General features: G+C 44.2%; 1 protein-coding gene across 2 annotated transcripts in view; it reads right to left on the bottom strand.

Annotated features, from left to right (window-relative positions):
- The window catches only part of KIF13B (kinesin family member 13B), a 170,497-nt gene that overhangs the window by 5,750 nt on the left and 141,930 nt on the right, over window positions 1-22,817 (bottom strand). Inside the window, exons 38-39 of one of the 2 annotated variants that reach the window (XM_074338346.1) lie at window positions 7,230-7,292; window positions 2,505-3,507 (exon numbers count right to left, since the gene is read on the bottom strand). In XM_074338346.1, the coding sequence (XP_074194447.1) occupies window positions 2,505-3,507; window positions 7,230-7,292 (1,066 nt within the window). The remainder of the gene's footprint in view (window positions 1-2,504; window positions 3,508-7,229; window positions 7,293-22,817) is intronic. The other variant, XM_074338347.1, reaches the window with a different exon arrangement.

The following is a 22,817-nucleotide window of genomic DNA, read 5'->3' as shown; positions in this document are numbered from 1 at the left end:
GCAGCTGCCAGCACTGGGCGCCGGGGACACTCCCACCTCCCGTCTCAATGGCTCCTCCCTTCCAGTCTTGCCCTCACAGGGCCGGGGGCTGTGCCCTCTCCCTTGGGGGCCCGCCTGCCGTGAATCCTGATGCCTCTTAGCTGTGTCTCCAGCCTGATGTGGCCCCTGTGCCATCTCATCTCCACTGGAACGTCCAAACTGCACGCTCCGCTTCACCTGTCCAACACAGAAGGCGGGTTCTCCCACCCTGCGCCCTCACCTGCTCTCTCAGGTGTTAGCATGTGGTCATGACTCTGGTCTCAGGCCACACTCAGCGGTCAGCCTGACCCCTTTCTCCCCGTGACATTCTCCGTCACTCAGGGCTTCATCGTCATCCTTTTCCTGACTCGACCACTTCTCACCACCTGCACACCACCACTCATCCTGGCCTGGACGTCTGCGGCAGCCTCCTACGTGGCCTGCCCACTCATCATCCCAAGTCTAGTCTCCTAAAAAAGGTATCTTTTTAAACATTCCAATGGTTTCCTATCATACTTCACCCTTCCAGACGCAGTCACCGCGCCCCTCTGCCACCTGGCTGGCCTTCCGGCTGCCCCTCAAACGCAGTGAGCTCGACCCTGTGTGGAACTTGTGCCTGAGGTGCCCTCGGCCTGCAATGCTGCCCCAGCCGACCGCCTCTCCATCACTCAGGCCTTTGCTTCCCTCAGTCTTATTTAAAATAGCCCCACACCCACTGTCCTCTATCTGCTGAGCCCATTGTATTTCCTTCATGGCGTTTCTTACTATCAAATTCATCTGTTTGTTTAGTTGGTAATTTTCTCCCCTTCTACAATGAAAAGTCCAGTGAAACCAGAGACTCTGTTTTGCTCCCCAAGGTATCCAGTGACTGGAACACAGTAGGTGCTTACTATTTATTTGTTGGATGAATTCATGTATTTGCTGATCGCCCTTTAATTCTTGAGTTCAACAGCAAATATAAACTTCCTTCCCAATTCCCCTCTACATTTCAGAAATGGAGTTCAAAAAATATTCCAGCCAGTGCTACATTAGTCTTCTAGAACCACTTCCAATTTATGACATTCTTAGCCAAAATTACTTTTAAAGACAGTGAGTGACTTCACCGCTGAGCTGAGGGGCCCAGAGACAAAGAGTCCGAGGGGGGCAGGCCTGGGTTGCACAGAGCAACCCCCGCCCCGCCCCACTCCCACCAAGGAGAGCCCCTTGGAGCTCCCACTCTACTTGTGGGGTGGGAACCACCCTCCACCTGCAGGGCCACACACAAGCCTCCTCAAAACCCATCTCCACAGCTCCCACCCCTCACCTAATGGAGAGGCTGGGTGGCAAGGAGAATGACATCAGCCTGGCAGTCCTCCAAATGTGAACCAGAGAGTTAAGTCCTGGGTAGCTACTCAAGGGAAACGAGAACGTGTGTCCACACAAACACACACAAATAGTCCCAGCAGCATTATTCACAACAGCCAAAAAATGGAAACAACCCAAGTGTCCATCAACTGACAAATGGACGAACAAAATGTGGGGCATTCATACAATGGGGTATTATTCGGCTACAAAAAGAATAACACATGCTCCAACTGGATAAACCCTGGAAACATGTTCAGTGAAATAAGCCAGACACAAAAGCCCACATATTGTAGGATTCCACTTATATAAAGTCCAGCTTAGGACACTTCATATAAACTTAGAGAGAAAAAAAGTAAATTAATGTTTACCTAGGGCTTGAGGGGCAATGTCTTGCTACGGACATGGGGCTTTTTTGGGGGATGATCAACCTATTCTAAAATTAGATTATGGAAATGCTCACACAATTCTGTAAATATATTAAGAACCATTGAATTGTACACTGTAACCAGGAAGAGTTTATGGCATATAAATTGTATCACAATAAAGGTGTTTAAAAAACATCTAAAGGACGAAATATTTCCTCAAGTCCTGCCCTCAGTTTTTCTGAAAATGACGATTTACTGGCTTTCAGCGGTGCCATTCCAGAATGAGGCCTCAGGGACTGGAAGCCTGTAGCGGCTCTTAGGGGCCTTGTGGTCTGAGCTCAATCCATGGGCCAAGGAGCATGGGGATGTCTTAGTAACAAGTGAGCACAGCCACGGGCTCAGCGTCTGACCTGAGCAAACACAGCAGATACGGCTACTAGTGTAGCTCAAATGCAAATGCTCCTGTGACCAAAAAAAGAATACGTTCATTAACAAATTTATACTTGATTTCAATTAATGTCTTAGGTTTCTGAGGAGTTTCTAGAAGTTCAAAAAAGAAAACTTGACTCTTAAAACACTTAGGAAGAACTTAGAGACAATCCCTCAATTTGAAAAGTGGTGCCTGAGAGGCTCAGAGAGGTCGAATGACGTGTCCAAGGGCACACAGCAAATTTTGGGCAGCACCAGAAGTGGGGCCAGAGCTTTTCCGCCCGATTACAGTGAGCATATGCAGTCACCTCCAGTGCCAGGAACCTGTCCCCGACAAGTCACACTTACCTGAAGGTAAGTCCAGCTCCACGCCAATCCATGTGCCCTCCTGAAAGTCGGTGGGCCCGATGTATCTCACGATGCCCACCTTGTTGGCGCCCAGGGTAACATACTCTCCCTCTCTGAGCCACTCTGGGACTTCACTGGCTTCCTCGGAATCAGAGGAAACTTCCAGCTTCTCCAGGGCCTGCCCCCCAGAGCTGTCGTCGCCCAGCCCTGCAACAGCCAGGGGGTCCTCCTCAGCACCAAAGGGGCCGCCGGTGTCCCCACCGAGCATGCGTGTGAATGACTTCAGCTCCGAGGTTCGCACCTTCCGGATTCTGAAGGGAGATGCTGGTGCAGGCGACTGAGGCAGGAGGTCAGGAGGCAACTGGGCTTTGGAGACATCCGGCTCTAAGCTGGGGGTCGGCGTGGCCTGGGCCTTGGGTCGTCCTGGCGGCTTGCTGGCAGGGGAAAGGTCTCCGCACTGCGAGCTGGCTGACTCCTTCTGGGGGGCAGAAGTGGGAAGACCAGGGGGTGATGTGCCAGCTTCTCCATTCTGCTTCTCTGAGGAAACCGGACCCTTGGCCTGGGCACTGCCACCGTCACTCCGCACAGTTGGCTTTGCTGGGACAGGCAGTGATGGAAGGCCGCTGTGACCCTCCAGCAGAGCAGGGAGAGCACTGTCTGTGCTGGGGGCAGCGGATGCACATGGGGGCTCAGTCTCTGGGCTGGCCTGGCAGGAGACAGCAGGCGGCGAGCTGGGCGTCTGCATGCCAGCCTGGGCTGCGGCATCCAGGCCCGGGGCGAATGCATCAGACAGTGTGGCCGTGGAGACGCTGTGCGAGAAATACCCACTGGAGGCCTCACTCAGGGGGCTGGGTGGCCCCTCTTGCACTTCGGAGACCTGGGTATTGGTGGCCACGCACTGCGGTGGAGGCAGTTGAGCTGGTTTGTCACCGGTCTTCACCACCGGGGCAATCTGCACCGTCACATCCGGGGCCACACTCACCCCCACACTCTCTCGGTGAGTCTGAAGCAGGAAAGGGGGACGAGTAACTGGTTAGAATTCAATGTTAGGTATTCATGTCCACAAGAGTCGAGACAGATGCTGTTAGTTGAAACCGTACAGCTCTGACAGTGAAAAGCGCGCTGCTGGGCAGGAGGGCAGACCTGGTCCCAGTATCAGCAACACCACTTACCGGCACGTGACCCGGCTTTCCAGGCACTGGATCGTGAGGGCCCCAGTGTACTCTGCACGTGCTGAGAGCTGAGCAAACACCATGCCCCTTCCATCTCCTCACCTTCTATACAAACTATAGACTCTAGTAGTTGCCTGTGACACTGGCATTTATAATAAGAATATATATTCTGGCTTCATCCCCGTTTCTGGCATAGCGTTCTTTCCAAAACCTGTGGAATTTCCTAAGTGGTAAGAGCAATAAAGGTACCTTGATATTTATAATAAGCCCTTCCAACAACTCCTGAGTGTATATTAATAAAGGCACTCAGAAATCCCCTAATGATGAGGGCTGGTTGCCAGAGGAACCAACCATGCTTAGAGGGTTGGAACTTTCAGTCCCACCCCCTGATTTCTGGGGAGGGAAAAGGGGCTAGAGGATGAATCAATCACCAATGGCCGGTGATTTAATCAGCCAGACTTATGTAATGAAGCCTCCATAAAACCCCAAAAGGATGGGTTTCGCAGAGTTTTGGGGATTGGTGAACACACGGAGGAGCAAGGAGAGTGTTGTGCTCAGAGAGAATCGAATGCAGAGAGTGTGGAAGCTTTGCACCCCTTCCTCATACCCTGTCCTCCACGTCTCTTCCATCTGGCTGTTCCTGAGTTCTTTCCTTTTCTAATAAACTGGTGATCTAGTAAGTAAAATGTTTCTCTGAGTTCTGCGAGCCACTCTAGCAGATTCATCAAACCCAAGGAGGGGGTCATGGGGACTTCTGATTTATAGCTGGTCAGCAGCACAGGTGACAAGCTGGCCTTGAGATTGGTGCCTAGAGTGGAGGGCAGCCTGCCGGGACTGAGCCCGTAACCTGTGGGACCTGACACTATCTCTGGATAGACAGCGTCATAACTGAGGTGAACTCAGATACCCAGCTGGTGTCGGAGAACTGCTTGCTTGGCAGTGTGGGAAACAACACATACGGGGCTGCCACCGAGGGTCTGTGTGGTACGAGGCAATCGAGGCCTCACCACAGAGCATGGCACACATAGGTGCCCAGAGACCTCCACTGCCTCATCCCCCTGGCACTCCCACCTCCCTGCACTCAGGCTGAGAACTTTGCCCCTATGGAGAGATCCCCTGCCCAACACCGACTTCCCAGGGGGCCTGGGAGAATCACTAGAAGCCGGAAGAGCACTTTCCTCCTGTAGAAGTGACAGGATGATCTCACTGGAGGATCTGAAAGGGCTTCAACTCAGCTTCACCAGCTCAGGTTTGAAGAAATGACCTTTGGGCCGACTGCTGACTGGCTGTTCCTGGCTGGGAGGGAGTGGAAGACGAGGGGACAGAGGCTGCCTGCAGGCCATACCCTTTCTCTGAGAGCCTGTCTTTCAGGCTGATGCTGAAGGCTGGTCCCATGTCACAGGTCAGGGGGGCTTCTGCGCCTGGGAGACACCAGCCAAGAAGCAGTCAGCCCCGCAGGAGGGGTGACTGAGGATGGAGCCACAGCGGCCGGCCTCTCCCTCTCACGTCACAGCCTGAGTCACTCTGGCAGAGACACACACACAAAGCCCCGTCTCCTGGGGAATGACACAGCCACTGCTCATCCAAATTCTACTGTTTCTAAGGTGCTCATCAGGTGTTCTTTCGCTGATAACTTAAGTCCGATGAAGAAGGTGGCAGATTGTCTTTCTAGTCCCAATTCACAATGACGAGGGGGAAAGATGGCAGGAACGGAAAATGGGGTTGGGGAGGTGGAGAGCGTGCTGTTCAGAAAAAGAAATATGTTTTCCAATATTTACGGAAAGATTATTTATATTACAGGAATGGCCATTTTCCATGTGAAATACAGGATTTATTTGAACTGGGAAACAGCTGAGATCCATAAGTCTCTCACAGTCACTTGGCTTAACTCAGCAGTTTGATAAACGATGCATTTTCACGTGAATTGTCATTTATAGTCCTGTCTCCAGAGGCCCTCCTATCCCCACAAGGCACACTTTCAGGGCACGAAATTAACGACACCTCCTGAGATTAACAGCCCATTTTTGTGATGGATCTCTAGGCTGCAAAATTTACTAAATCCAATAGATCAATAACTGTCGCCAGCACAAATACTCTAAAAGATTAGGCAATCCTTCAATCATTTTTCTTTTGCAACTTATACATGTTTTATTTATTCTTTCCTATTTCATTTTTAATATCACTGACCAGGTAGGGAAGACACATGAACAAATTCCAAGAGCCCAGAATCCAAACAATAACTGTGGGCCTGAAACAGCACGTGGAACTATCCCCTCCTGGGGGAGACCCCAGCACTACCAGATCAACAGCGGCCATCTGGGTTCTGTCCTGAAGAGGTGACAGTCCAGTGACTTTAGTGCCTTAAATTTCCCTGGTATTACCTGTTTGCTTCCACATGAATCCTTTGATATAGGCCAGAAACTATTATCATATTCATTTTACAACATGGCCCCGTAGAGGTTAAAGGATTTATCCAAAGCCACCAGGAAGGGAGAAACCAGGGCTCAGAGGTCAGAGCCACACCCACTACAAAGAAGAGACCAAAAGCAGCCAGGGAACACCAATGGATCGATGGATCGATCGTAGTATTCTTCCCTGCTGAGCCAAAGCAAACAGCCTCAGATTCCTTCAGTCACTGCACTGCAGGCAGTGGTATGTCAGTGGAAACCTATCTGCCGTCATCGGGTTCTATGCTTCCCATGAACACACTTCTAGAGACTGCCGTGAAAACCTAGACAGGAGAAAACCCCCTCGATGAGCTGCCCTGAGCTGCAGAGGCCATGGCAGGTCAGGTTCCTTTAGCGGTAAGGCACTTGCTCCCACTCTGTCCCACTGGCCCTGGAGCCCCAGTCCTGCCTCAGCAAAATCATACACACTACTCACGGGGGAGAGAGGGGGGCCACGGTATTATCTTCAGTTAAATTCGTGAACACCAAGGCTGTACTGGGTTGAAAGGGCCTTTTAGAAAGCAGGGCCTTCACGGAGGCCCGGCTTTTCTTTCAGATTATTTGGCCTTTTTTGCTGTTGTTTTAATAAATAAAAATTTCCTATGAAGATATAGCATTGCCTAAGAGAATGAGCACGCAGTGGGAGAAAATAGATTTGCGACTCATAAGATGAGAAGTGCTGTTCATCTGTGGGAGATCATAAGAGACTATTTTTCTCCCCAGCCTAGCATTAGTCTTTTCACGCTGATATCATGAATCGGAATGAAATGTAAAACTGAGAATTAAGCAAACACTTAGAATAAGGAGATTGTTCTGTTTATAGAATCCGCCTTTGCCTAGCAGTGGGCTATTAAAGCAGCAGACTACATTAGCAGTCGAGCACCCAAAAGTTTAGCAATCATATGATTAACAAGTTGAAAATAGCAAAGTGTAACCAGGAAAATACAGAGGGAGAAGACGGTGGCCTATATCATGGTTAATTATCAAAACGGGAACCCTAAAATAAAAAACCACAGGTGTGGACTCAACAGTTATACCCTGGGGGCCACCCACTGGATGTGGGGCAGCTACCAGCCACGGCGCTGCCCTCGGCCCCCGTAACTCACCTCCGCCATCCTGGTCACCCCGAAATCCGCAGGAGCAGGCTGTACCAAGATGCGTGGCACGGGCTGAGGAAACAAGCGAAAAGGGGGCCTAGGCATCAAGAGCAACAGAATGGAGACACCGGAGGAGGATTTTCCTGAACTGACTGGAGAGTCCGTCACCGTGCGGGGATTCTAACAAGTCACTGCCAATGAGGCATGCCAAGTGCTAGGAGCGCCACACTACACAAGGAGACGGGAGAAATAAAGAGCACAGCAAGTGGCTCACCCCACAGTGGGCAACACAAGACACATGCTAAAGACAGTAATTTGTGTGGTGGGCTCACACGTTGCCAGGCTCTCTCTCCATTCACACACAACATACATTCATCAAAGGGCTGTGTCTGTACAGACAAGCGTTACAGGACTTCATGGAGAGAAGTTACTGGGACGGGAAAGATCGGGAAAGGCTGCAGGCAGGAGGTGGAATTCAAACCAGGCCTTGATAACCAGGGACACCTCGTGGTACAAAAGGAGGCATGGTGAAAGCAGTCACAGAAAGTGAGGAGTAAGGAAGCCAGGCTGGCTGGAGCACAGCTCTGGGGCTTCAGACAGAGCAGGACAGACGCCTGGAGAGAGGCTGTGGCATCTGCAACGACCTAACGAGGTAATGTGGTGAGGACCATCACAGCGGCCTGGGCAGAGAAAGCAGAAGACTGAGAAGACTGATCTGAGGGTGGCAGGCAAACTGATTGGAGCCATATCTATAAAGACTAAGGTAGGCACGTCACTAATGAGACTCCAGCAACAAAGCAGGTGCGAGGTGAAAAGAGCCTGAATTAACGGATGCAAGTAACATCACGAGAAAGGACTCCGTTACTTATGGACATGTCATTTAAGGAACATTAACATAAAAAAAAAATACAATCAGCACCAGGATGATGAAAAGGGATGTCAGACAAGGAGCTGGTAACTGTGAAGGAGGAATCAGAAAGCCACTGTGGCCGCTGAGCTCACCACGGCAGTGGGACACAGACGCAGAAGTGATCAACCATCTAGAAGAAACCGGCAATCCACCACTTCTGCCTTTATACCCTCAACCAACCTCTGGCCCCTTCCCAGGTCTCCCTGCTCCCATGCAAGAGTCTGGACCTCAGAACGCTCAGTTCTAAGAGGGCTCCATTCCGGCAGAACAAATACTTACAAGGGGAGTCATAATTGGGTGTGGGAGTTGGTTTCCATAAGGTATGAGTTGCTCTGCTCTTACTGGGTCCACAGGGAAAAGAGCTGGTCAGTGATCTATTATCTGATCTAAACTGCGAGCGGTGCAGCCTCTTTATCTTTCCACTTCTCTTCTGGCCCTAAGCGCTCCAGGTCCTCCCAGTATCTGGGTGTCTGAGGCTTCTATGCCGTCAAGAGTGGACAGAGTCTGCAGGCATGGAGGCTGGATGGCCAAAGACTTGTTTCCTACCAGGCAGCCCAAACTCTTAACTGTAGGGAGAAGAGCCTACATGCAACTAACAGGCTCACTGAGGTCACAGAACAAACTAACGGCATTTCTGCAAAGGGTACCACTATAACCAACCATGCCTTGGGGCTGCCTTTGGGAGAAAAGTGTGAGAAGGGATTGGTTCTGCTGAAGGTAAGGGAACAGCGACAGGATTTGAGAAGAGGCACAGAGGAGAGGCGATTAAATAGGAAACGATACAAGATAAGGCTAAACAGATGGAAGGACCTAGGGATACATGAAAGGAGCATACGAGGTGTGACAAAAAAATACGGTGAATATTTAAAACATTTTTTAATGTATTACAGTAAAAGACACATTGCCATTAATCCCCCTCAAAATGCTCCCCCTCAAAATACTTCCTCTCACTTCGAACACACTTGTCCCATCGTTCTTGCCACTTTCTGAAGCAGTTCTAGAAGTCCTCTTTCATGAGTGTCTTTAGTTGCGCTGTTGTGGCTGCCTCGATGTCCTGAGTCATTTTGACTTTGGGGAAGAGCCAGAAGTCACATGGTGCCAGATCCAGTGAATAAGGTGGATGAGGACACACAGTAATGTTCTTACTTGACAGAAATTGCCGTACCAGAAGCCATGTGTGACAGAGCATTGTCATGATGGAAGATGAAGTAAAGACACTCACAAAAGGAGACTTCCAGCACTGCTTCAGAAAGTGGCAAGGACGATGGGATAAGTGTGTTCAAAGTGAGGGGGAGGATTTTGAGGAGGATTAATGGCAATGTGTCTTTTACTGTAGTAACTTTAAACATTCACCATATTTTTTTATCACACCTCGTATACTTTGCCCTGCAAACACTGGGGAGTTACTGGGAGGTTAAGGCAAAAGAGCAGAATCAGAGATGTATTTAAAAAGACAATGGAACAGACAGAGGGAGGACGCCCTGGTGGCAGCCGCTGTCTTTATGCCCATTTTTTCCCATATTATCTGAAGTCCCCCGCCCCTAACAAATGAAAAGGTGTTCAGATCATATTTCTTAGTAAAGGCAGAAAAAAATTTTCTTAAGTTCTAACTTAAAATACTTACATTTTCAGTTAGATCTTATTTAAAATACACAAGGGCTAAACATTTCCCTCAAAGTATAAAAGCAAAAATCCCACCAACGATGGAACTATAACCACCCAGGATGAAACCTTTTCTAAGATGACATAACTCTTGCACTCCTAAATAAAGCACAGAAACATAATTTACACTTTTCTTTATGACTCAGAGTAATTAGAAAATTCCAGTAAATGCTTTAAAAATATTAGCTACGATGAATTAAAGGACCAGATTGGCTGTGACACCATGCTGGAATCCAGGGGACCACAGGGCTGCCTGCTGCTCAGGGCCCCTGGGCCCTGACTTCACGACTCCTAGCTACTAAGCTGAAAACCTCACATGTAGCACTCACACATCTCCTGTCACCATCATTCACTCTCAAAGACCACTTCTTAATCAGGCAATACGTTTCATCAAGATGCCACCCAACCCCCACCATTTAAATAAAGTGTGAACCAGAAAACTAGATGATTCAACACATCTGAAATGGCTAAAACTGGTGTCAAAACTAAGATGCGATCAGGTCTGAGTGGGTCCTGAGTGCAGCCAAGACTTGGGCCACACCTACTCTCCTGGTCATGCACTAGTCATTCCATGGTGTCTCCCTCCATGGTGCCAGGTAGTGGTGGCTGCCAGATGCCCGCTCTGGACAAGTGGGGATCACAGGAAGACACTTCTCCAACAGAGCATGTCTGAAAGATAGATGCTACAAATTGGCAGTTACAAAATAGTCATGGGGATGGAAAGTACAGCACAGGGAATATAGTAATAATATTGTAATAACTATGTACGGTGTCAGGTGGGTACTAGACTCATCGAGGGAATCACTTTGTAAGGTATATAAATGTCTAATTACTATGTTGTACACCTGCAACTAATATAATATTGAATGTCAACCGTAATTGAAAAAAAATTTTAATTAAAAAAAACAAAAAAAAACGCTACATGCTAAAAAGAGTAGGGGTACAGACATACAAGCTTAGCTGTGTGTTCACTTTTCTGGAATCTGAGTGACGAGTACACAGGCATTCACCCCAGGACCCTCTCTACTGTGTGTGTTTCACATTTTTCCATAGTACTGCCCTACACGAAGAAGGCAACTTGGCTGTGAGTCAATGTGAATTCAGTTCAGCAAAGACTTATTAGGCCACAGTGCACAAGGCATAGCAGAAGCGCCGTGGAGAACACAAAGGTCAGACAGACAATGGCTTTGCTCTCAACAGACTGGCAATCTGGTCTGTGGGACGGACACGCATGTAAGTAACTAAAATGTCAAGGAATAGGACAGACATGAGAATGGACACTTCAATAGCAGAAAAGACATGGAGGAGGAAGGGATCCCACATGGAACAGGCCTAGAGTTCCTTCATGAGGGTGATTTTACTCTGAGACGGGCCTCGAAGGCCGAGTGTCATTTCCTAGGACACGGGGACACTTCCAATGTGAAGCGTGGCATGACAAAGTCAGGATGGCAAAAGAGCCACTTTGTGTCTGCTGCTCCCTCTACTCACATCTCTGCCCAGGGAAAAGCTACTCCATCTTCCAGGATCTTTCGGGGGGTTAGAGAGAAGGGTCTGGACAGAAGAGCACCGGGCAGAGGGAGAGAGGTGAGGGCCACGTGGAGCAGGCTGTATGAGCTCAGGGTTCATTTTCATAGGCAAGAAAGAACTATCCAAGGTTACTGAATGAAGCAGTAATAAGAAGTATGCTTACAGAAGATTAATCCTTAAGTAGAGGGAAGATACTAAACGTGGGGAAATCAATTAAGAAGTTGCTTTAATGGTTCGGTGGAGAGCTAATAAGAGCCTAAATTTGGATGGGAAGAGGAAAAGGAAATAGAAATTAAAATTTAGATATATGAAGGAGACTACAGAATACTTGGAAACAACTGGCTCTGGAGGCAGGGGAAATGGAATCAACTTTGATGCCCAGGAAGGAAGGGTGAAAGGGAGACGGGCAAGGGTGGTATTAACAGAAACAGTGTCGTGTGTGTGTGTGTGTACACATACACACACATATGTGCAGGGTAAAGGGTACTTAGCTTTCTGTATTTGGCAGTGGCCTGTGATGAATTCAGCAACCTTATTAAGAGTTCCAAAAATACTACAAAGTATACTGAAATCTTAAGTGTGCCATTTGTCCTTCACACGTAACAGCTCAAATTTCCAAATGTGTATTGTTTGCATTTTAATGCTCTTTTACATATCCCCTGTGCAGGCAGTTGCCTCCTATTTCAGGAGCTCAAAACATTACAGATCATAAGCTCATTAATCCTTACGACACATCTGGTAACTATTAATAAAAATGACTGCAAAGTATTTTGCAGCTATAAATATTAAGGAGAAGTCCCATGAGGCAAGCGAATATAAGTATAATTATCTACATTTCACATCACAGAAACCAAGGCTCAGAGATATTTACCTAATGGATAAATGCATTAGGGTTGCCCAGTGAGTTAGCGACAGAGATGGAAAAGGGGTGAGCTCTCAAGCACCAGCTGAACCTGCAATAACACTGTCGACTGAGCATTGCTAAAACTGTTAACTATTAAGGAGTAGGTTACAGGTAAGAGAATTGCTTAGAACTATTGCAGGGGAGGGGTGATGGTCACTCCTCATAGCATATATCGTCATTTTTTTTTAACTCTGGCTTTCACTTGCCACATGAATGAAAATAGGGCAAATTAGCTCAGAATTTCCTAATTGGGCCTAAAAGCTATTTTGGAGACTGCTTTGCCTAAAAGAATAAAGTTTTAACTCCTTGGCACAACATGAAAGACTGTCCCCTCTCCGCGAGGCTGCAGGCTTCCCTGGCGTGTAACACTAACCCACGCGGAGCTCCCTGAGCCTTCCTCTCGCTGTCCCTTCCCCTAGGGAGTCATGTCCCACCTGGTGATCACCTAGTCATCTCTAAGTCTCAGCTCAAGCATGAGCTACTCTTCCCGAAATCACAGGGAGAAATGCTCTGCCTTCAGACACACACATATTACAGCATCCATGACATCATCCTGTTTATGTCGCTGAGGGAGCTCCTCTGAACCAAGCTCTCGGAAGGGTTGGATTATGTTTCATCCATCTCGGTATTCCCACACATAAAACAATAATGTTTGTTGAGTGAATAGACAAATAAGTGAATGAATGAATGAATTACTGAAGTCACATAAAGGCCACATTGCACAGGTACATCGAATCTGGAAAAGAATAGACATTCTGAAATTTGGGCATATGGGTGGGTAAAGGAGAGAAGAGAGATCAGTTGAAGGAAAAAATAATCTCTGTTCAAAAACAATAAATTTTCTGATGCACTATTTTCTTGTTTGAAAATTAACCCTTCCTAATAATCACCCCTTACCCTGAATTTGATAAATTCTTGTCATTTCCTAGTGGTGCCTAAGTTAACACCCTCTAAGTCTTTTTTTAAAACTCTGACCATCATTTAAATCCAAGCACAGGAGTATACAACAAGAGACGTAAGATTGACTTTTGCTACAAATAACCAGTACCCAACCTTTGATTTTCATGCTGTAAAGTGAGAAGAATACAAGGAACAAAACCAAGCATGGGCAGTGCATATAAACAAAATGCTTCCTAATCTTCTAATATGTTCTGTGAAAAGTAATAAACAATGGGTAAAATCAGACATGTACACTTTACCTAAAGATCAAGACTCAGCAATAACCTAATCAATATAAACATAGTTTGTAAAGGTTACATTAATCAGAGGCAGGGTGGTTAGGCTGCAAGACGGGAACTGGGAAGTCACAGGAGGAAAGCGGTGGGAAGCACCCAGCACCGGTGCAGAGGGAGGCGCTTCCGCGACCATCGTCCGATGCCGTCCGTAACCGGTTCACCCAGCCCGCTCCCCATGCTCACAGAGCACCCTTCTGGTTTATCCAGTGGCTTTTCCAGGGTGATCCAGAGGGGAGTGTGTTAGCTATGATGACATCAGCACTTCTCTCCATCTGGCAGTTATATTTCTTATTTTAAAGGAGTAACAACATTTGAATTGATCCATCCGTGCTTTGTTTGTGTAAACCTGATCACCTCTGGGGTTGCACATCTGGGAGGTGGAAATCGAGTCCCCATGAATTGTCTAAGCAATGGCAGCCAGGGAAGATGACAGGTGGCCACCAGCTGGTCCCCGTCAGAAACACTGGTACCCTACCTGCCACATGCCCCTTTCTATCAATGACATGAAAGTATCAATTTGTCAAGCATGGAAATGTGACTTCATTTTTCTGACCAATCTGACAATCCTTCATGACGTTTTTGCATACACTTGAATAGATTCTTCCAGTTTTATCCTCTTCAAACCCACCCTCCAAATTGCAGTCAGAGGAGCTTTCAAAAATACAAATTTGCCCATGCCACTCTCCTGCATTAAAACTGTCATTTTGATTCCCCACTGCACTGCCCACAGATCATTTTTTCAGAAACAAATGGGCAAGAAAAGGAAATATGGACAGGTCCTACTCAGTGTATTTCCACAGCTTGAGCAGTGCCTCCTTCAAATACTTTATAGATTCATTCATTCTACAAATATAACCACTTGCTATTTTTAATCAAATCCAGTGAAATCTCTTAAGATCACAACTGTGCATTAAATTTTGCTTCTTGAATATAAATCTCAGTTCTACCCTCACGAGGCTCTGTAACCTTAGACAGAGTCTAAGGTTAACGTCCCTGAGTCTCACTTTCCTCATTAGCTAACTCAGTATCTAATATCACCCTCTGACTTGGCGCTGTCCAACGTGGCGCCCACCAGCCACAGGTACCTACTGAGTACCTGAAATGTGACAGAGAAGTGGGAAAAACATTTTTTTTATTTTACTTAATTTTAATTAATAATATATACATTTAGAAGTTAAAGTGCCTTTAAGTGCGTTTGAAACAGCTTGGGCACGTGGATCTATTTTTTCAATGTTACAAAGTCTAAATGCTGCAGATCAAGTATTTCCAATGAAAATCTAGTATCCGAATTGAGATTTGCTAAAACATGTGAAATACACACCTGCTTTCGAGGCCTGTACAGAAAAAAAGATGGAAATACCTCAGTAAATGTTTTATACTGATTACAGGTGAAATGGCAATATCACGAACATACTGAGTTAAGTAACTGTATTATTAAAATTAACTTGACCTGTTTCCTTTTACTCTTTTAAATGTGGCTACTAGAAAATGTAACATGACATCCGAGGGGACACACAGGAAACCCCGGGCACACAGTGAGCACTCAGCACATGTGCAAAACACCATGGCTGTCCTCACCACTGGAACGCTGTGCGTTGTCTTCCAACATATCTCTGGGTTGGCTTACCATAAGCACATTTTTAAACCATCAACAATTATATCTTATCTAAAAAATCTGAAGTTCCTACTTGTGTTTATCAATCCCAAAGCCATTCATGATACAACATTAATTCAATTTTCTTTCGAACAAAGAAATGTAGGCTTTATTGATTTACCCATTTACAAACATGTACCAGGTAGCTATTATATATTCTAAAGATTGTGTCCGGAGCTGGAGATACAGTATGAGCCAAACTACACAGCGCATAGTCCTCATGCACCTCAAAAACAGGCACTCGGGACGGCCCGGTGGCTCAGGCGGTTGGAGCTCCATGCTCCTAACTCCAAAGGCTGCCGGTTCAATTCCCACATGGGCCAGTGGGCTCTCAACCACAAGGTTGCCGGTTCGATTCCTCGAGTCCCGCAAGGGATAGTGGGCAGCACCCCCTGCAACTAGCAATGGCAACTGGACCTGGAGCTGAGCTGCGCCCTCCACAACTAAGACTGAAAGGACAACAACTTGAAGCTGAACGGCACCCTCCACAACTAGGATTGAAAGGACAACAACTTCACTTGGGGAAAAAAAAAAAGTCCTGGAAGTACACACTGTTCCCCAATAAAGTCCTGTTCCCCTTCCCCCAAAAAATCTTTAAAACAAAACAAAACAAAAAAAACAGGTTCTCAGGGTCCAATAGTTGATATTCCTATTTAATTTTAATTACACAAAACAACTAAAAGGACCGTTTCTTCTATCAATAAGTAAACCATTTTCTCAGTGGACAAAAGTGAATGAGACCATCCAAATAAACTTTATTTCACTATATGTGTTAGTTCGACTTATTAGAGGTACTGCACATAGAAAAATATGAACACTAATATTTCTGGAGTTGTCAGAAAAAATAGTTTCTTAATTTTAGAATTTACGTTTTAAACTTCTACATGATAATTGTTAAAACTTATTTAAACATTTATGTGAAAAAATAATTTATATTCTTTAAAAAGAAGATATAACATTCACTTCATCAAAAATGATGGTTGTTTTTCAAGTGTCCATGAAGGATGATGGATGTTTACTTAAAACACAGAATATTTGTTACTCTGGAAACTGAAAAATAGGGTCTAACTCTAGACTCTCTCCAGCTTGGTAAGTCCTTTAAGTAAGCATAGTTTTTACATTTTTAAATTGTTGAAATAAAAGAGCACTTAGTGACATGTAAAAACTACATGAGATTTAAATTTCAGGGTTATAAATAAAGTTTTATTGGAACACAACCAAACTCATTTGCTTACTATTGTCTATGGCTTGTTTTAACAGAGCCTGTATGGCTTGCAAAAGCCTAAAATAACATTATCTGGACGGACACACACACACACACACACACACACACAGGTTGCCAATCCCCGATCTACAGAATTATACAAAAGCATACAATGCCAATTTCTGAAAAATGACTGTCAGACTGAAGTCTCTTCGATCAACTTCTCTACTGCCTCAGGAACTATCTTATTTTCATTATTTTTCACATCAGCTACTAACCCTGATTCTGAAGACACCTTTGTCAACTTAGTATCTCTAAGTATGTCAATACAGGAACCATACATTTCTGGGGCAAAGATAGACAGCAAAATGTTATGACTTTGGAAAAATAAACCAGAGATAAGAATCTTCTACTACCAGTAGGAAGAGTACCTAAGAATTCTTCCCTCGGAGCAAATGAACGGAAATCACTTGCCTCGCATTTTAAAAGAAGTCTGCATTCCAGAAGGAAGGCCTGTGCAAACTTCCCTTTGTTATCTCAAGAAGAAGTAAATTTAAAGAACCTGAACAATTATGGAAAAGGGAAGGCTAGATCCTTTTTCTAATCTTAGTTAAGATGATGAACCCTTAATCAACAAACAGGGATAGGGAGGGGAAACAGTGATAAGGAGGGTCGTTTCTTCAAGGGAGCCCAAGTCCAAGTAGTCTAAAGCAGCATCTTCGTGCACAAGGGAAGGATGATAGCGGCTTCTCGGTTCCTATTTTATATATGAAAAGATCCCTGATATGAAGGCAGAAGAACTAGACAAGCATCTTTCCAGATGGCACCAGAGACATGCAGGGTGCTGCTGTCTCCCAAGGCTCTGTCCATCTACCACGCTGGAAGCTGTGCTGAAACTGGAGATAACTCCCAGCGGGTGACGAGGCCAGCCATCCTAAGCAAAGTGCAGGACACTGAAAAGGGCAGACAGGGCAACAAAGACAGGCTGGAAAGGAACTCGGACTGTGCTTTTGAGGGTGGATATTAAATCTGAGCGTTAACTCTTTAATTCCCTAGATGAACCACAGATGCCATCTGGAGTCCCGAAGTTTGAAGTACAGAAATAGCATCATCTGAACACAAACTTCTAGATATGTGAAAAAAGCTATTATGCCAAATTAATTCAATCTAACTAATTAGAGAGCAGGAAGTTCTTTCAATTATTTTATGTGCTGTCTGAGAAACACACTTGAATATGAGTACAGATTTCATTAATTGCAGTTCATTATTTTCCAGATTAGTTACTAAACTTGCATCAGAAGGTCAAAGGCAGCAATTTTGTCAGCTGTCACCTTCTCCAGTGCAGTCTCTTTGCATTTCTGGGACTCAAGACAGAAACTGGTTACAAACAAAAACAAGTCTCTATAAAAATGAGAAACATAAGTCTTTATGAATATGGTCAAGCCAAAAGATTCTGTATTAGAATCTTTGTTTCTTAAATCTTCTGAATAAACTGTTAACCTCTACCTTACAAGAAAAGATCCATGAATCTTTTCAAATATTGAAATATAATGCCAAAAAAATAGCATCTTGATCTGAGAACCTGCTGATTCCAAAGAATAAGTTAATAAACGTTCATCTTTTCATTAGAGTTTCACTGTCGTTGTATGTTTGTATCTTTGCATGAGGGAGGGAACTGAACATTCTTGTTTGAAAATGTCAAGGACACTCTGATTAAAGGTACGTTTTTTATAATAATCATTCCCTTATTACACAACTCCTGTCTCTTCCACATAAGCTAACATTAAAAATATGAGGAATGAGTGGTAGAAACAGCATCTATTCCATTCCTCAGTTCTTACTTGGACTATTTTTATACCCTCAAAATCTTCTTAGTTTTGAAAAATAGAAGTGACAAAAATCCCATTTTTTTAAAGAGTATCCTGCTATCTATAAATCATTTTACTTACTCACAGTTCTTACCATTCCCTTCATTAATTTCATTTCTGTCATTCTATGCCTTTCAAGCCAGTGCTTTAGTGGAACTCGCCTTATACAATTCTTCCCCGCCTGTGGTGTTGATCGGCCTTGAATGCTTATACAATCAGCTCTCTCGGTCATTGTTTGGTCAAACTATAAATAACTCCTTTAATCCTTCCTCATAAATCATTTCTGATGTTATTCTCTGAAATAATTTCAATTGGTCAATGAATTTCTAGTAGTAACGAATCCAGAACCAAGTGCAATAATCTAAGTGTAGTCTAATTACGCCACAGAGAACCGAAGGGTGGTGTTTAGGTAGGTGAGGGTCAGTGTCTTCATCATTCTGACTGTTTCAGAGAAGGAATTTTAAGTCTCCAAACTAAACTGGGACAGAAACATAAAAAGGAAGGCTTTTTAATATCTTTCACCATAGTTAGGTGGGAAATGGAAAGAGAAATGGCTTTCAAAATGATGAAAAAAGTTGGGGGTAGGTAGAAATAAAACCGGTTATCGTGTTCTGTCTCTGTTGATACTCAAACCATTTGAGGTTTTTGTATTTTTTGTGTGTGCCGTTTCACGTCATAAGTCTTAAGGAAAGTTACTATCTACTTACTGTCTCTAAGTCTTATGCAATATTGATAGATCAATATTTATCCCTTCCTATACTTAGAATTGATCCAGATTCCGTTAAGGCATATGCACTGATTTCTATTTCTCTGCGTTCTGTCTTTGATGTTATTCCAAAACCTACAAGTTTGTTAGCCTGTTATTGATTATTTAATGATTATTTATATTGGCCAGTGAAATTAGTATACTCACAAGGCACTAGCAGCAAATCAAAATAGAGAGCAAGGTTCAGAGTGTCCATGCATTTCTTTATGCTACTGGTAAGCCAGACCATTAGATACTCACACAGAGCTACGGCAGAGCCCTGCAGTGCACAGGGTGAGCAAGAATGTTCATCAGCATGAACTTCTGTCTTAGGCTAACGGGACTGGTGATATAGAGGACTTCACGTATCTAACAAAATCTCCCACTATCTCTTTGGGGAAGGGACACGGGGAGGGTAAAAAGAGAGAGAGAGAGAGAGAGAGAGAGAGAGAGAGAGAGAGAGAGAGAGGTGGACTAAAGACATAAGTTACTAAATACATAGGCCTGAAACATGTTGATCTGTCACCCTGTGATTTGAGGAGTGATCTCTGTGTATGACAGCATTCTCTCTTCCACCCTATAAAGTTCAATATTTTGTTTATGACTCAAATGCAGACAGATTATGCCCTTAAAAAGTTTGCAGATGATAGCTAGAACACATGTATTTTAAAAATAATTGCTCAAGAAAGTATCTTGATATCCTAGAAATGTTATAACAAAATCAAGTTTCAAAATTTTAGAAGTAACTCTCAAGTCCCTTATTTAAGTATTTTTATACATCAACTAAACAATGTAGTGATAAGGGAGAACTCATTGCCAAGAGTGTAAACAAATAAACAGGAAAAAAACACACAAATGTTAACTGACCAGAAGCATGATGAGTTAATATATGCCTTTAAAAAAAAGTACAATCGTATGCTACTTTGGTAGAAGTACATTATTTAGAAGAGAAAGATAATAGTTGCATGATTTTCAAGCATATGGATTGCCATTTCACTTCTGGGCTCCCCACTTTAATAAAGACCCTGGCAAGACAAGTGAAAAATGATGAAGCATTTATTACATGAGATGTAGTTGACTAACGTGTAGCTGTAAGGTCTGGAGTAAGCCTAAGGGAACAGAGATCCTCCTTCTCCCCTCCCTGTAACTCCTGAGTAATAGCAGAGAAAACTCTGAGGCAAAGACTAGCTGGAAATTAGCCGAGCTTTTCCCTGGAAGACCTGGAGGTTCCACAAGGAGGGGTGGTATAGATTATCAAAAAAAGTACGAACCTCAACTTTTAGGCACCAAATCTGATTACCAAGTGAACGGGATGCCATTGGAGTAAAAAATTGGGGAACACTCAAGTAGCCAATAGCGCCTTGTTCTTGTTGCTGTTATTTTGAAATTCCACTGGCACTAAAGTATTCCATTTCCAAGGATGAAACACCATTCAGGTGGTAACAACTCAAAGCATATTTAAAGTGGCCCAAGTAATGGAACCTGTATATTGATATTGTCATTTAAAATTATAATTTACTTCTCTTAGAGCTTTAGCAGAGACAGTCATGAAAATGAGATGAACACAAGTATCTTTGATCAACTGAATCCAAAATGATAAGCTACAGTGTTTCCCTCCTTTAGGAATGGTTCTTTTGGTGTAACTTACATCAATCAGTCTTGGAAAGAAAGTTCATGAGTATGTCTTGATATCTCAAATCCCCACTAAGATGTGATTCTCTCACCTCTAAACTATAAACAGAGTCCTTTATAGCACCAAATGACACTGGGTACATACAAGCTATCTAATATTATAATCTGTATGTATGTCACGGTCCATCGACCGGCAGACATTTTGTTATTGACTATGCCCCCGCCCTCAAGGATTACAGTCTAGAGGGGAGACAATCAATAAACATACAGACGTAACACTAACTCCCAAGGAAAAGATTAAATACAGCAACACAACGTACTGTGCATGGTGGAGGCTGTTGTTTTAGTTTGGTTGGTCAGAGCCACTCTAAACTCAGACGATTGCCTCAGAGTGGCCTTTCTTGGCCAGTCAAGTAGTAAACCTTTCTTCCAGAGATCTAGGTGCCACGCAAAGACTTGGGGAAGAGCAGTCAAAGCGGAAGGAAAGGCAAGTATGAAAGCCTAAGACTAACAGAAGCTTCATGTGTCATTGAGATAAAAAAAGAAAGAAACAGCCAATATGGTTTAGTATGATGAGCAAAGAGGAGAATAAAGGGAATAGAGAGTAAAGATCAGGGGATCAGATCACATAGGATGCTGTTAGTCACAGTAAGAAATGCAGATTTTATTTAGTTTCAGTAAGAAGCAGTGGAAGGCTTCAAGCTGGGGACTAATGTAAGGTTTTAGAAGGTCACTCTGGCTACTTTGCGCATGATACACGGTCGTGAGGGAAAAACAGTGTCAGATAGACCAACCGGAAGGCTGCTGCCATAGTTAAGAGACGACAGTGACACGGATGAGTGGTGGGAAATGGACAGGACCAGAAGTCACTGGATTGCAGGTGGTTGGTACCCACACAATTTTTTTTTTTGTACCTACCCAATTTTACTGATGCACTATTTGTGAGGTATAAGCAACCAGGTGGATGTTTGTGCTACATACTGACGTGGGCATGTATTTTTGTAAGTATTTTGTGTGTTGGGGGTAAACAGAGTTGTGAGCTGAAACAAACAGTAATGTTTTGGACTTGTAAAACGTGAATGCCTAACTGATACGTATCTAAGTGGAAAAGCTGAATGGACAATTACATCCATGCAGCGAGAGGTCAGTGGCTAAGTCTGGGCAGGGATAGAAAGGTGAGCACGGTCAGTGTATAAATAGTTAAAGCCGTGGAATGACATTACCCAAGGAAAGAATGAGGTTTGAAAAAAGAAAAAGAAGGCCCAGGACAGAGCTCTGGGGCACCTGAATATTAGCGGCTTGATGGAATAAATGGTCCCAGAAAAGGCAATCGAGAAAGACTTAGCAGTCAGCAGAAGGGAAGCTGGCAAATGTTGTAGTGAACGAAGCCTAGAGATGAAAGTGTTTCAAGCATGATGTTCCTGGAAGGTCAAGTCAGATGAGGACAGAGGCTGTGCAGGCAAGATGCAGTTCCCTAGCAACCCTGAGAAAGGGTCCTTCATTGGAGTGAGGGTTTCACAAACCAGTTGGAACATTTCTGCTCCACTGGTGAGCGTCTTTGTTAAGTCCAGTCTTGCATTTATCTTTTCATTTATTTATGAAATATAAAACATTTGGGACCACTTTCCCCAACACTTTCGCTCATATATGCTCCAAAAACAAGGTAAACTGAATTAGCAAGTACTGCTTTAAGATAGCTTCAAAATATTTCAAGATTACCGTCCTTAAATTGGATAAATTACAGTTATCCTCCAATCGCTAGATTTGTTTCTAACACATTATTGCTCTTCCAGAAGAAATGATCACTTACTGTCAAAACAGTAAAAATAATTTCTTATTGTAGCAGGTGATTTGACTTGCTACATCAAAAACTCAGAGTAGCTTTAAAAAATAATTGTAACTATTGTAGGTCGATGCAATGACTTCTAATGCCATTCCAATTTCCTTTAACGTATATAACTGTCTTCACCAAATGGCAATTGAAAAACAGTGGTTATCAAACTTTAATGTGAGTAAGAATCACCTTGGCTGCTCATAAATGCAGATTATAAGGTGCCCCCAGGTGGGGTATGGATTATGAGATCAGGCGCTTTTTTATTTTTATTTTTTGGTACCATTTTTTAAAAGTTACCATGGAAATTCTGACACAGTCCATGAATCATACTTTGCAAAATAACAATGTGGAAGTTTAGAACAGAATAATGTATAACAAACCCTTGGAAAAATCATTTTTACCCACCTCAACCCCCACCAAGT

Source organism: Rhinolophus sinicus, linkage group LG07 (genome assembly GCF_036562045.2).
Source record: "Rhinolophus sinicus isolate RSC01 linkage group LG07, ASM3656204v1, whole genome shotgun sequence".
In the NCBI taxonomy this organism is placed as follows: domain Eukaryota; kingdom Metazoa; phylum Chordata; class Mammalia; order Chiroptera; family Rhinolophidae; genus Rhinolophus; species Rhinolophus sinicus.
Note: the sequence above shows the minus strand (reverse complement) of the source record. Positions and strands in the feature narration are given on the sequence as shown.